This window comes from Ptychodera flava, chromosome 3 (assembly GCF_041260155.1).
Source record: "Ptychodera flava strain L36383 chromosome 3, AS_Pfla_20210202, whole genome shotgun sequence".
NCBI lineage: Eukaryota > Metazoa > Hemichordata > Enteropneusta > Ptychoderidae > Ptychodera > Ptychodera flava.
Window position 1 is genome coordinate 20,345,500 of NC_091930.1, and position 16,227 is coordinate 20,361,726.

The window sequence follows — 16,227 nt, forward strand, 5'->3', positions numbered from 1 at the left end:
TGGTACTAGAGAAACAAATAAATCCAAGATTTACCGACATTCAAAATTCAAAATGGCCGCTATCCCTGTGTTAACTCTAGGGAGAAAAATAAAATTTTCGAATTTCGAGAAAGTAAAAAAGTGTAAGTTTTTCTTTCTCCAAGTCCTTCAAAAGGGCCCCCCACAAACGGTATATCAGAAAAGAATTGTAAAAATTTGAGAGTCCGAATGTGCGCCCCTGAGGCGCGTTCGACCTTAATCTAGGCGACTTTGAGCAGTATATCAAAAGACGCAGAGAATGTACGATCGCAACATGTGTCTTGGAGAGTGGCCATATAAATAGTGTCAACGGGGGCTTTTGTGTTTAACCTAGTCGCCCCTGGCAACGAGGGTGACACTGTCGGCAACACTCTTAGGCTAGTCAGTCTGCTGGTTTACTTGATCAGCGACAGACGGTAAAAAAGTCCGCACGCCCTTGTGAGGAGGATAGACCATGGGACGTTACTTGCTCGTTGTTTTCGCTGTACTGCTGTCGGCAACTAGTGAGTGTAACTTTGTTCATTTTGTTTGTGAATGTACTCCGAAGGTGATTTCGAATAGCCCTGTCATGCGGAGCCCTTGTGAGCGACTTTCCACGATGGTCGGCTGTCGGCAACGTTACCGCAGTGTCATTCTTCTCGATCTGCTCGTTTACATGCACTTGTGCGTTCTTTATTATTATTATTATTATTATTATTATTATTATTATTATTATTATTATAGACTTTATTTCTTTTCTAACGTCTCTTCCAGTAATCAATTTGTATCTTCGCTTTCCGTCTGCATTTCAGTAACGTTTGCTCTATACCTCGATCTTGCCGCCAATTGCCTCGTGCAATTTCTGCTTTATCTCAGTCACTGTCCCTCTCCGCGCGTAGCCGCATATCCAGAACTCTTCCTATCCTTTGGTGTTCTCCTGTAACGCCACTACATCAAACCACCAGCCATATCACGTCTTTATGGTCGCTATCTCTGAAGGTCATGAAGCCAAAATCTTACCTCTTCATCTAGCACCAGGCGACTTTTTCGAACAAGAAAAGGGAACATTATTTGCCGCCAAAATTTCACTACCTTGTCGAACAAAAAGTTCGAAACACGGTTAACGGCCCTTAAGTCTTTAATTTATAACCACTGTGTCAACCTCGCGGTGAAGGTATTCGAATTTATGCCTTGCAAATCTGGAATTTATCGATCAAAAATGAAGAATGTGGCCGAGCGTCGAGACACGCCCTCTACCGCTTGTTTCACATTGAAAGTTTAATCGCAAGTAATTGTGTAATATGGATAGAACTGTCCTCTGTCGTTTATTGCGGTCAGTGGATCTGTTATATTTGTTCTATGTCGCCCTGTACTGAAGTTCAGGTCGTATTCATTGATATTGGAATAGATGCTGCGTCAGCGAGAACACAGTAGGATGGTGTACTGTTAACTGCAACGAAATTTTAACCAAACGATAATCTCCAAATCTATGGCTGTATTCTTTTACGATACGATGGTCGGATACACCATAGGCACGAGTGACATGTTCGCCAAAGGAGCGTGAGTATAGCTCGCTGTCAAATTCGAAAATAGGGCTATATTAGAGGCTTGAAAAGTCAACAAACTAGAAGCGTTCACGATGTTGAACAGCTCTAAGTCGGTAACGAACATTTCAAGGCCACCGAGTGAAGTTGTCGAGGATACACTAGCAGTCCTCCATGTCCAATTCAACCATCTTTTTAAGGTGTCTATGGAAAGACTGAGTAAGGAAAATCTGCGCAGAGGTTATCCAGGGTCAGTCGTTGGCACAAAAAGACAAACAAACAAACAATAAACAAATAGAGATACGACCACGCTTGCACGAAGTAGAAAACCTCAAGGTATAGCTAACAACGGCGCAGACAATTGCCTTTTGTGGAAGATAGGTAACGTGAAATTAGGCTTGTCACAATCGTATTGAGATGGAGAAAAGAAAAGAAATAATCGACGATTTAGTGGAAAGGGGAAATGACATCACGAAAAATTATTGCTAAATAGACCTACGCTAAGTTATTAATCAAATGGCGGGGAAAGGCAGTTTCAATACTCGATAGTTTGACACTGAAAGGATCGGACTTTCCCTAAAGGCTGCACAGACAGTGAATTAAAAGCACTCATGTTCTGGCTGCAGCTCGCCCCAACCCCCAAGCAATCGAGGCTAGTCTTTCCTTCAATGCCGTAGAGTATGGCAAGGTCGGTCAGTGCTCGCTGTGTTCTTGCCATGGTAACCATTACACGCACTGTCACTGAGCCTCTCTCTCTCACTCACTTTCTCTCTCTCTCTCTCTCTCTCTCTCTCTCTCTCTCTCTCTCTCTCTCTCTCTCTCTCTCTCTCTCTCTCTCTCTCTCTCTCACACACACACACATACACACATACATGCATACACACACAAAACACACACACTTATGTATATATATATGTATATATATGTATGTATATACATACATACATACCTACATACATACATACATACATACATACATACATACATACATACATACAATACATACATACATACATACATACATACATACATACATACATGCATGCATACATACATACATACATACATACATACATACATACATACATGTAAGTTACATACATACATACATACATACATACATACATACATACATACATACATACATACATACATACATACATACATACATACATACATACATATACATACATACATACATACATACATACATACATACATACATACATACATACATACATACATACATACATACATACATACATACATACATACATACATACACAAGCATAAGACTACATTTTCTGAAATATCAATAATTGTTTACTTCTTTGTTTGAAGGTGTCTTCAGCATTCAATGCTACACCTGCGATGGCGAGGATTGGAATGTAAACTGCAGAAGAGATGCAAACTTAAGGACATGTGACAGTGACGTAAGTATTCACATTAAAAGCTGGGGACTTGACCGTCGTTGCGTTATGTGATATAATATGGAAACATCGAGGTATAGTCATAATTGTTGTTCATGTTCAGTTTTTGGTCATCGCACTTGCGCAGTTTAAACAAAATTTTACAAACAAGCGAACTTTGTGACAATCACGACTGACAAGACAGAGTGCTTTGCAAGTCGCCAGCTTGCAGAGTACGGTGGATTGTGCATGACGATAACCTCCATTTGGAATGTAAGAGTGCATCTCTCACAACCATATAACACAGCTGTATATGTATTACCCCCGGTAAGACAGTTGGTGCATATACGCTCGTCTCACTCGGTAAGATACTTGATATAATATCTACTTGTATTTTTAATAAATAAAGCACATCCAGCGACGGTATACCACGAGAGTTTGACCAGCGATAGCAAGCGCATATATAAAGTGAACTGGTCAAAACTGAGTGGTATACCATCGCTGGGTGTGATTTATTGCTATTATATCATAACAGTATATTGAAAGTCTAGCATGGAATGTCAAAACAGGATTTTCGCTCAAGCCGAGAGCTCGCGCGTATACCAACCTTGGTAAATCTCGAATATACCACGGTTCTCTCAGTCCTTTTCGCGTCTCGACCAATCAGATCGCCATCAATATGCTGGTATGATATGATTACTTATATTTACGTTATATGAATGTATATGGAACATAACATTAGATATACGCTGTGTATACCACTAATGTGGCGTTCCATATATGTTCATATTCGTAATTATATCATACAGTAAATTGATGGTGCAAATACAGCGATCTGATTGGTCGAGACGCGAAAAGAACCGTGGTATATTGGCGATATACCACGGCTGGCATACTCGCTAGCTCTCAGCTTGAGGAAAATTCCTTTTATGACGTTCCACGCCAGAATACCAATATACTGTTATGATATAATAGCAATAAATCTCAATTTTGACCATTTCACTTCATATATGCACTCGCTATCGCTCGTGCATATATGTCGTGAACTGGTCAAAATCTCGTGGTATACCATCGCTGGGTGTGCTTTAATGCTTAAACATACAACAACGTATATCAAGTATTTTACCTAGTGTCTACTGGTCAAATTGCTCTCTTAAATTCACTGTTACTGACATATTACGGACATCAGGGCTGTCAAACTTTAGTTTTTAACTCGTTTAGACAATTGTATCGGTCATTTAGCAGGCCAGCAAGTGGAAGATATAACACATCGATCACGTACCTTTGAAATGTTATAATTATATTTCGGTCTGACCTTTCACCCACGGAGCGCATCCTACTAAAACGGTATCTAAATTTGAAATTAAAGGATGATGTATGAAAACTTCCTGTTTAATTACATTTGATTGCTGAGACGCAAAACTTGAATAAACTTAAGAACTTAAGATCTACAATTTGTTGGGGCTAATTTTCAAGCTCATGGAGTAAGAAGCATTTTTACCGTCTTAGATCTTAGACAATCGAAAATTAGTCATTTTAAATATCTATATCGATGACTGTAATGTTATTTGTTTGTCGATGACAAACTTTACACGGCGACTACCGATTCACAGTCCTGATTTGGTAAGTGGTTATAAGTTTTTATTGAGGAAAGTTTGAGCGAAAGTTTAAATATTTCGCTTTGGAGACGCTTGCTATCGTTAATTTCGTTGATAACCAACACATGAAGTCTCTGCCTATCGTAGAAAATTTGATATAGGAATCTTCTGCGAACACTTATTCTTGACTGGAAGCAGACTGACCGACAGGTTGTATTCGTGACTACATCACAATTTTACTCTACAACACAGCTCGATCGCTGCCTCAATAGAACGAAACTCATTTGAAGCACGAAGCGGGTCAAAATATAACAAAGTCCATTTTATTATATTATGTTACAGTGTGTTTATTGTATTCGTGTTTTATATGATGTTGCATTATATGATATTACGCTGTATGACATTACGTTGTATGATGTTACACGATATTATATGATATGATATGACGGTATACCACAAGATTTTGACTAGTTCACGACATATATGCACAAGCGATAGCGAGTGCATATATGAAGTAAACTTGTCAATCGAGTTGTATACCTTCGCTAAGTGTGATTTATTGCTATTATATCATAACAGTATATTGAAATTCTGGCTTGAAACGTCAAAAAACTAATTTTGCTTAAGTTGAGAGCTCGCGCGCATGCCAGCCGTGGTATAATCAGATCACTGTATTTGCGCCATCAATATACTGGTATGACATTTAATATGTCATACGAAACAAGGCAGACTGTTTAAGTTTAGATCGGTACGTTCAAATGCACCGACTGGGCAATTTTCGAAAATACTGGTTTAGGGGCCCGTTTTAGCACTGCTAAAACAGTTCTAGCATCGGTGGAATGAGCTCTCGTCCAATCAGAATGGCGCATGGTTTTGATAGAGCTAATCCTTGCGTGAAGTTATGAGGCCGCCAAAATCGGGTCAAAATACTCGCGCCACGCCATCGTTCGATTTTAAAGTCGATCGAGTATGAACAGCTGAGAGCATGGAGCAAGCAGCTCTGCGACATCTATGAATGCACATGCACAGTGCATATGATACCCGTCCCAGTCAGATTATCTCGAAGAATTATACATGTCCCCAGACGTAAAATATGTCGAATTTACCATCTCAGTAAGCGGATCAGGGAACACATGAAGTGAGTACACTGTAAGCTGTAGTGTCGTAACTCGTTCGTGATTTTGTTGCTGTACGAATAAAACATTTCAAAGGTATTTCCGTCGTCTGCTCGTATATTTTCGTTCCTGGCTTGCCTAAATAGAACTAAACTTCCTTTAACAACCTAAGCGAAAGTTTGACTTTCCCTAGATCTTACATTGTATCTGAAACCTGCACCGCACCGGTGCCACCAGACACGATCATGACCTGTGAATCTCACTGACAGGTACAAATCGGAAATATTATGTGCACCTTCAACCTTGTCTGTCGCGAGTATTTTCAGTGCGGTTGGATTTTTGTGGCTCATTTACGGCTGTAAACGATGTAATTCACCGCCCAGCATCAACATGAAACTTGTCGTAAAGCGATTCTATCATGATGCATTGTCAATCGATATCTTACATGTACTCTTCAGCAGCGTAGACGACATGAAAACACTGCACCGCCACGGGACTGCCGTGAACGATGACAGGGGTCGGCAAATGATACAAATTTTCGATACGTTTGTTTGTATGTTTTTGGTACAACTGAACTTGTGCTAAGTGCAATGCCCATGAAGTGACTGCAAACAACATAATTTTGACCATAATCATAACGACGTTTCGGATTGTCATTTGTCTTATTCGCTTAGCTGTTTTATATGTACATATACCAACGAAGGTCATGCATACCAGCAAAGGTCACGCTTACGCGTCGCTGTAAGTAGTTCGGTTACAGTGAAAATATAATTCGTATTGTCACTAGTTAAAATATTGGTTCATATCAGTACCGTCTGAACAATAGAAGAATGGCAATACAGGCATAGCATGTATGATAATATATTATAATTAGGCGTTATTGGACGAAGGTTTGTTGATATCGCTTCATGTTCGAGTAATGGGTCCGCCTTTTGACGAACTCGTCAAAAGGCGGACGCATACCAAAAATACGAAGCTACATCGACCACACTTCGTGTAATAACCCATTTATTACGCAAGCATTTTTGGGCGATGACAGTATCCTTGCTACATTTCGATAGTAAGTTATCACTACTTTCTTTTTGTATTCATACACTCTTGATTAACGCCGTAAAAGAGATTATTGTGACCGAGTCACTTATAAATATTATTCCGCCGTGGGGCTATACCACTCGATAGGAGGGGTAGAGGTAAACTAAACAATGTAAACATATTCAATATTCATATTCATCAGTCAACACAGGTTTTTTTGAGAGCATTCCCACTTTTTAAAAATCTTTGTTGTCAATCTTTTCTAAAACATCCTGCGTTTGTTGACACTTGTTTCAATTGAAACTGTATTACGGACACACTGTGTGACATACACACTATTGCCAAAAACTTCTCAAATACCGATTAACCTTTCTCTCTCTCTCTCTCTCTCTCTCTCTCTCTCCTCTCTCTCTCTCTCTCTCTCTCTCTCTCTCTCTCTCTCTCTCTCTCTCTCTCTCTCTCTCTCTCTCTCTCTCCCCATCTTTCCCTCCTCCTCTTCCTCCTTCTTCACAGGAGTACTGCCAGACGGAAATAGAAAAAAGCGGCTCGTCTTTGTCCATCACAAAAAGGTGCAAGGAATCAAATGTGAGTAACGAAGTCAAGATTATAAACAAGCGTTACCTTTTAAAACAAAATAGTGACGACCAGCGGGAGATAAACACTTGTGAAGATGAAAAATGATAGTACAAAATCCTCTGCATTTTCAAAAGTTTTTAAATTCCCGCCGGTCAGTCAGTATTGTATTGTTTGTCCCTCTTTTGAAGTTGTTGTCATATAAAAAAGACAAAAATAATTCTAAACTATTAACAGAAAATTTGGAACCCAAATTATTCTCTTTTTGGCGACTATGTGCACATTTTGACAAATCCATGCATAGCTTATTACTTATATCCAGAGGGCGACTTTAACAACCCCCAAAAAGAAAATCTAACGAAACATGTAGTAGCTTGGAATCCAAATTTAAGCATGATGTGTTATTTTTTGTGTTAAAACAGACAAAGTGGCCATCCTTAAGAATGAGTTAAGTTATTTTTGCTTCATGGGCAACATAACAGTGTTGTTCTGCTTACTGGAGTGCTGAATTATCAGTCTGTTTTCGCAATTTAAGCGTAAAGAGCATTATCTCAAAAACAGAAAAACTCGCTAGCCTTGCGTTGTGACTTGTTCCTGCGTAGTGTACCCGGATTATCCACCACGAGGTACGATAAAATAATATACATAAGGAAAGGAGTTATGGAATAAGAGTAGCTTGACAATACTAGAAGTACACAGAAACTTGGTTTTAGTCACTACATATCGAACTCGCTAGAAAAAACAAAAATACGGTGCAGTTTTAATAGGAAATGCTTGCAGGTGAGCCATCAAAATAAGATTAATCGAAATGTTAACCTACCATATATAAAATTGGAACCCAACTAAATCTACGCTATGGAACTCTCCTCGGGACTTTAACCCTTTCACCCCCAGTTCCCTGTGTACAGGTCCAACTTTACCATAGAAAACAATGGATTTGGGACAAACCATGGTGGTGAAAGGGTTAAGCCAGCACTGAGCCTCCATGAAAGCACCTTCTCGCCAAATGTTCAATATTTTATCAATCTTTCTCAGAGTATGTCACGTGTTAGAAGTGTGCTAATTGCCCATCTAAATATGATTGGAAACTGAAAAAAGCGAGAAACCATGCCAGACTATCACATCCTCGTGCTGGTATATTTTCATGTCCCCTTGGATTGAGTTTATATTCTAATAAAAAAATAAGTTGGTCTGTGTTGATTTGAGTGAGTGTAATTGTGGCTGTAGGTGGTTTTATTAAAAACAGGAGAAAAGACAAAGACATGGCACACTATGTATAGTCACTGGTTTTACAAAACGCGACATCTCACTATTATATACACTAAAGGCGCTGCAATTGGGAGTAAGGCAAAACAGATGACTGTTTCCCGTAATATGCCCATGGGAAAAAGTTACGTCGGTCAAAAAGGTTGTTTTGTTTTTAATGGGCTGTAAAAACAGCAGAGTTTGACAAAATCATTCTTCACTGTGAAAATGCGAACGAAATTCAACCTTGATGATTTTAATAAATATTGCACGTTGAGTTACCCGATACACAAGTATTAAGTGTTTTTATTTACATTTAGCTTATCCAGTAGTCATTTGCAACATTTATATATGCTGTATGTTGTATTTATTACTGTGTGTATATATGTTGTATGTTGCATGTTGTATTTATTACTGTGTGTATAATTTGCTGAAATTTTTCAGGAACTCTTCTTATTTTTCCTTAGTTTGTTACTGGTCACGTCAGCAAACGTAGTAAATTTTTCATCCTTTGTTACAGGCCTGTATGAAGCAAGACGAAAACAATCATAGGTATTGCTGGGACGGTATCGTGAAGAGCAAGTGCCGGTACTGCTGTGACACCGATGAATGTAACGATGACATCACCCACTACCACGAGGCTTTCGGTAAGTCAGGAAGAGTAAATGAGATATTAGGAAGGGGTCGTTAAAATTAAAAGAAAAGTTCTTACCGCAGTGTATGATTATTTTGGCCTGCTTTCTAATCTTTCACCACAAGAAGGTAGATAAAGTGCATAGAAGTGTGTGCACCATATCTATCCGGCCGAGAGGAAATCCGATTTTAGGAGGTACCAAATTTGTGAACAGTCATCCTGACTCCCTTCGAAGATCCAATTGTATGTACCTAGCAGAATCGTCCGATACCCCGTGCCTCTACTTGTTGCCTCAAAATTGCCCTATATGGTGCAAAGATAGCCTTCCCGCAGAGCAACATCAAAATTACTATACTGGGTAGGATTTCCCCCAACTTGACGTGTCCCACTGCTAACGTGTATCGTCTTGGCTATATTCTTGTCTTTCTTTTAATGTAACCTTTGAAACTACCAATTGTCTCCTTTATTCATTCCTAAAGGTCCCGGAGTAAAGTAAATTTTGTGATGTTGAATCGGCTGATATCGATATGAACATGTTGATAGCAGGATTTGTGATTGTTTTTAGAGTGGATCTGTTGAAGATGAGATTCATTACCTTTGCCATTGTGACTTTTACAATGATTTAAAAGCCATTTACATCCATATATCAGCCGATATGAACTCGATCACTTGCTTTGACAGACATTGAAAAGTTACAACCTTCATGAGAACAGAATGTTGAAATGCGTTTCTTAGAAGAAAAGGTAGTTCGTAAAGACGAAAATGGTGCACACTTCTGTCGCAAAACTTTTTCTCTCTCTTTTTCCTATTGTCAATATGTTCAAAGTGGTATATGTCCATTAGGCTTGCAAGTTAACAATTATTTCATCTCTCAATAAATGTAATTTTACCACATGTCACTTTAATACCCTTACTTACTTACTCACTTACTTACTTACTCACTTACTTACTTTATGTTAATGAATGAAATGAACAAATGTATACTTTTGACCCTTTTTGTCGTATGCAAGATTAGGCCTTGTTTTTGTGGGAGTTGTAGTTTTGACGCTAGTATTTCGGCCAAAATGTTGACTATTGAGTCCAGATTTAACGGACAGCTGTAAAATTTGCACATTTTTTGTTCCAACTCTCTGAGGTATGGTTGTACCAAGTTCAACCCTAGGCTCGAAATGTGAAAACGTTTCAGTGAACTTGAAAATCAAATTAAAAACAAAAGCAGCCGATGCAAAGCTATCTCCGAACAAAAGAATGTTGAGGGTTTTTTGAAATATCACGTGAATTTATGTCATACGATTTGATAACTCACGTTATTGACGAGCTAAATTTAACATATTTAGGTCGGCTTGTTTTAATTGTTATGCATAGATGAGTGTGGTCCCTGGAGCAAGTGGAGTGAGTGTAAAGACTGCAAACGTACGCGTAGCCGCACCTGTGGTGAATCGTCCAAGTCGGGTTCAAAGTCGGGTTCAAAGTCGAGTACAAAGTCGAGTTCAAAGTCTGACTCGAGTGACTCGCGCCGAAGACGTGACCTCAGCGAGGAGGAGGAGGAGGAGGAAGTGTTGGAGCGTGAGAAGAGGAAGAAGAGTAGTAGTAAAAGTAAGAGTAAAAGTAAGAGTAAAAGTAAGAGTGGCAGCGGCAGCGGAGAACTCACCACTGAAACAGAAGAGGACAACTGCTGTCGAACGTGTAAGTTACAGAACCTCTGATTGGCTATGACTGTCAAGATGCACTCGTCTGATACATTGCTATTGGCTTGTATGATATAATAATAATAATAATAATAATAATAATAATAATAATAATAATAATAATAATAATAATAATAATAATAATAATAATAATATTTATTTCTTAAAAACGCCTTCCATGTAAAAAAGACATCTCAAGGCTCTGTATGTATACAGTGAGTTGATAAAATGTTGCTACAATCTAAAAAACTCTAAAAATAGCATTAAAAACTTTCTAAAAATAAATGTGTTTTAAGTCCAGATTTAAAAACATTAAAACTTGTCGAAACTACGAAGATTAATGGAAGCCTATTCCACAGCCGTGGTGCACAGATGGCAAAAGCTTTATCACCATACAACTTTGTATTATATACTGGTTGATACAAACTGAATGAATTATTCGTGGTTGACCGAAGGGTTCGACCCGGCGCACGGACACTTAAAAGTTCTTTCAAGTATAATGGGCCGTATCATGCAGAATCTTGTATGTGAAACATAAAAGCTTGTACTCTATGCGCTTGTGAACTGGAAGCCTATGCAGGTAATGCAATACTGGTTGTATATGAATTGATTTCTTAGCTTTTGAAACAAAAAGACGTGCTGCAAAGTTTTGAATAAGTTGTAATTTCTTAATCTGATACTTTGGAAGACCAAAAAGTAGACTATTACAGTAGTCAAGTCTATAGATGTAATAAAAGTATGTACCAATTTTTCGTAGAGCTCTGGTCAAGTGGGTTGCGAATCTTACCAATTTTCCATAAGGCGAATGAAGCTGATTTACATAAACTTGCCATATGGGCTGACATAGTTGCAGATGAATCTTACACCAAGATCCCTAACTTCGGTTGATGCATGAATGCTGACTCCCCCTACGTTTACATCACAAGCACGGGGTTGACTCTCACCACCAAACTTGGAGGAAAATCTTATCACCTCCGTCTTACCATCATTAAGTGCCAACATGTTGTCGTGCATCCACAGCCGGATTTCATCAATACAGTTCTCAATTTTAGAAATGGGAGCAGTATTGCGTGAACAATTTATGTATAACTGGGAGTCGTCAGCGTAAAACAGAGACTGTAAACCATGCTTATCTATGATGTCTTCAAGTGGGGCGGTGTACAGACTGAAAAGTACAGGACCAAGTACAGAGCCCTGGGGTACCCCACAGTCAAGCGGTTGAGCTTTTGACACCATCGACCCCACACATACACTCGTTTTTCTACCCCTCAAATATGAACGAATCCATTCTAACACAGTACCATTGATTCTAAACCTACAGCGTAGCCTATGTATTAAAATGTCATGATCGATGGTGTCGAACGCTGCAGAAAGATCCAGGAGTATTAAAACTACTTCGCACCGCCGATCAAGGGCACACAAAACATCATTCAGTACTCTAATAAGCGCAGTTTCTGTACTGTGACCCTCTCGGTAGGCAGACTGGCATTTAGCGTAGAGGTTGTTATTACATAAATACGAATTAATTTTAAGTAAAGCTGCTTTTTCAACCAGCTTGGAAATACATGTTGAATTAGAAAAAGGGCTGTAATTTTTCAGGACATTTCTATCAAGACCTGGCTTCTTAAGTAGTGGTCGGATAATTGCAGACTTACATGACTCGGGAAATTCGCCTGTCTCAAATGAAGAATTAATTATTCTAGTAATAATGGGAGCAACTTGATTCACACACTGTTTTATCAATACAGTGGATATGGGATCTTGCATAGAGGATTTGCGGGTATAGCCCTAGTGAGTTTATGAACACAAGCAACTGACACCGAATCAAAAGAATCAATACTGAAACTTACCTCTAGCCGATTTAAAAATCTGCTGATGAACAACAAGTCCTGATTTTCCTCCATTGCCTCTCCAATCTGCGAAGATTTTGGCGAAGGTGAATCAATTCCACAGTAAACCATGGAGCACGAGCTTTATCAACAAACTCCTTATGAATGACTGGTGCAACTTCATCAATGATGGACGTTAAGTTACCATTGTAAGCATTCACGAAGACTGTGGAGAATAGAAAGTCTCAGAAAATGCTGATGCAATGATGAGGCGATTTTCTCTTGAAGTACAGTTATGTTGATGTTTGCAAGTTTTCTTGAAGCCGAGTGAATTTCAAAGGTCGCGGTCTCGTAAATCCAGTGGAGAAATTGAGGGAAGCATGATCAGATGGTAGGAGCCAGTCAGTTTCGATGTTGGTAACACATGGGTCGGCTGTCCTGGTGAAGATCAAATCCAAAGTATGACCCTTACTGTGCGTTGGCCAATCACGCGCTGGGTTAGTCCCATAGAATCAAGGAAGTCGGTGAACCTTGCAGTATCGGTATTAGCCGGATTGTCAACATGAATATTGAAATCGCCGACAATAATCAGCCTTCCATGTCTGTGTATAACATTCTCCAAAAAACTAGCAAAGTCATCGATGAAGTCATTTATAGTCCCCTTTGGTGGTCGATAGACAACGACAAGACGATATGTCTTTAAATGATTCATATACGCAGAGCTGTGTACATAACAATTAGTTTTTCGGACTATTTAACACACGGTGAAAAAGTATAAAGGCTACCTACCCCATACGTTTCAGGTGCAGACTTTGGTCAACTCTTTTAACAAGATTAAACTCCCCCCCCCCCAAAAAAAATAATAATAATACCACAGTCTCCCAAAGCAATGACGCAATGTCATTTTTATAACATGTGAGAAAAATAATAAATAAGAGTAAATAAGAATAAGGGCTGAAAGTTGTTCAACTGATCTATCGATCAAGATGTCAAAAAAAGAGAAGCAGTTCTGTACGGTTTTTTTCTGTCGTTTGTACCAATTACGACAATTTTTTCCTCTCTCCCCCCGCAGCCTGCCAGGAATGTGACTCGATCAAGGTGGATTTCAGATGGTCCGAAAATGAGTTTAGCAATGTGCTGTCTAGAAACTGCTCTTGGGTCAGCTGCCCGTCGGACCATGGCTGTGTAGCACCATGTATTCATTCGATGACGACGCTCGACCCACCTTGAGCAAAGGGTAAGTGTGCCCGCTGGGCGTCAATGGGCTACTACGTTGACAATGGTACCTCAAAAGAGGACTAGCAAACAAAGCCGTTCGATAAAATGTGTTCACAGGCGATTTCTAAGCGTATGGATGACTAGAGTTTGTTTTGCTTTGTTTATAATAAATAAATAAATAAATAAATAAATAACACAAATTACTTAAAGTACAAGCATCGAACACTAATTTCCCACGACGACATCTGTATGCTGTGATAGACTGCATATCTCTCTCTCTCTCTCTCTCTCTCTCTCTCTCTCTCTCTCTCTCTCTCTCTCTCTCTCTCTCTCTCTCTCTCTTCTCTCTCTCTCTCTCTCTCTCTCTCTCTCTCTCTCTCTCTCTCTCTCTCTCTCTCTCTCTCTCTCTCTCTCTCTCTCTCTCTCTCCACACACACACACACACCAACACACACACACACACACACACACACACACACATATATATATATAAGTGTGTGTGTGTGTGTGTGTGTGGTGTGTGTGTGTGTGTGTGTGTGTGTGTGTGTGTGTGTGTGTGTGTGTGTGTGTGTACACGCCGGCGGGGAAAAGTGAATTGGGGGTTTATTTTAGAATTCGTGTCTATTGATATTATTGTTTATGAGCTCAGTCTTTGTTGTTGTTTTTTTTGGTGCGATAATATTAATTTTGTCTGTCTGTCTGTCTGTCTGTCCATCCGTCTGTCTCTCTGTCTGTTTGTCTGTTGTTACTTCCTGTCATTTCTTTGATTTCCTGCCGTTAAGTCCGTCAGCCGGTTTTTCACTCCTCTCTCTCATTTCAATCGCCTGTATCGTTTTATTTCTATACTTTTGCCCATATCTCCTCTGTTTACATCTATGCATCAGTGTACATGCATCTATTTTCGTGTCCATACCGCTGTTAACTGCCCCTCGTCTTTTCATCTAAAAAACAGATGCACAAACGGTGACACCTGCCGTTCCTACGAATCCAGCGAGGAGTGCCCTCCCGTTGTCATGAACGACGATGAGTCTATCTACGTGGGCATGCGGATGGAGGCCGGCACCAAATGCTCGTACTGCTGTGACAACGGGCCCGATACAAACGCCGTTGTCTGTAACCAAGGAATATTGCCCCCGTGGCAATACATTTACAGCGGTTCTGCTCACACAGCTGCTAGTGTCCTGGCAACGGTAGCTATGGCAACCGTCGCATACGTCTTCCGGGCCTAGATGAATAGAACGTAGACGATAGATAAGGCCGGAGTCTTGATCATATATTTCACGCATGGAACAGTAGTTTCTGACGCCAGAAGGCGATTTTTAGTTTTTTGCAAGAATGAAGACCTATACAGGGCCATTTCACTTGTTTTATAACCAATTCGATTTTAAAAATACAACATGCACCGGCCCTGCACTAATGATAGATCGGCAAAAAAGCTGCTTAGAAGAACGATGCTTCTATTTTATCGTGTATGATATGTTTCCGGAAACATAAGCTTTATAATGTTCACGTCACTGTGTAAATTTTCGGCTAGCTGTAATTATTTTAAATTTTAACAGTTTAAGAGCTCAGTTTTGACAAGCTTGTGTGGAAACAGGCACGTGATTTGTTTTAGCTAAAGTTGGTTTGAGCATATCCAGGGTCGATCATTCTAGAGTCAAGTGATGGCGTCAGATAACTCTTCTACAGCTGACTAGTTATTCAAACGTCTTTAAATTTGTTTGACACTGGTAAAAAACCGCACTGACGTGTGAACGAACACTCGCATATACAGTCATACGTCCATCTACACGTACTGTCACATACACGTCTGTACAGGTACAGAGACACACACACAGACACACAAACTCACTCACTCACTCAGCATTCACGTCGACAAGCATGAAGAATATACATTTTTCCTCGATACGAATTATACAGTGTAGCACTTTTTTGAGAAATTCCTTTTCTCCGTGTATATAGCTTTTGTATATAGCTGCTCTGTGTAAATACCATTAAAAACGAATAAAGCTCTCGCAACAAGACGATGAGCTCTTGAAATATGACCAAGCAGTTTGTTGTTTACCTATTCCAAACAGAACATAGAAATTGTGAGGTTGACTCTTGCAATAAACGAAATGCAAACGATGAGGACGGTTTCTCTGGGTTTATTATTAGGATGGTGTGGCCCTCACTGAAATCATCAAAGCGACTGAATTTAAAAATTTCCATGATTTCATTACAATTTGTTCTCTAAATCAAGATATTCATAATGGATTTACATGTTTCGAAAAATATAATACAACAAATTAAAAAAATGAAGTGGAAGCGAAAGAAAAACATTAGTCAGTGGTTTTACGTCGAGT

At 39.4% G+C, this 16,227-nt stretch overlaps 1 protein-coding gene across 1 annotated transcript; it reads left to right on the forward strand.

Annotated features, from left to right (window-relative positions):
• Positions 1–245: 245 nt before the first annotated feature.
• LOC139129704 (uncharacterized) lies at positions 246–16,009 on the forward strand. The gene is made up of 7 exons (XM_070695378.1): positions 246–521; positions 2,883–2,974; positions 7,209–7,280; positions 9,034–9,160; positions 10,513–10,833; positions 13,737–13,901; positions 14,835–16,009. Exons 1-6 carry the CDS (start codon positions 473–475, stop codon positions 13,892–13,894), a joined length of 819 nt encoding a protein of 272 aa, XP_070551479.1. The 5' UTR covers positions 246–472; the 3' UTR covers positions 13,895–13,901; positions 14,835–16,009.
• The last annotated feature ends 218 nt before the right edge of the window (positions 16,010–16,227 follow it).

Coding starts and splice junctions, on each gene's coding strand:
- LOC139129704 (XM_070695378.1), top strand. CDS start 473: ATGGGACGTTACTTGCTCGTTGTTTTCGCTGTACTGCTGTCGGCAACT. Junction 7,281..9,033: donor AAAGGTGCAAGGAATCAAAT/GTGAGTAACGAA, acceptor CCTTTGTTACAG/GCCTGTATGAAGCAAGACGA. Junction 10,834..13,736: donor GGACAACTGCTGTCGAACGT/GTAAGTTACAGA, acceptor CTCCCCCCGCAG/CCTGCCAGGAATGTGACTCG.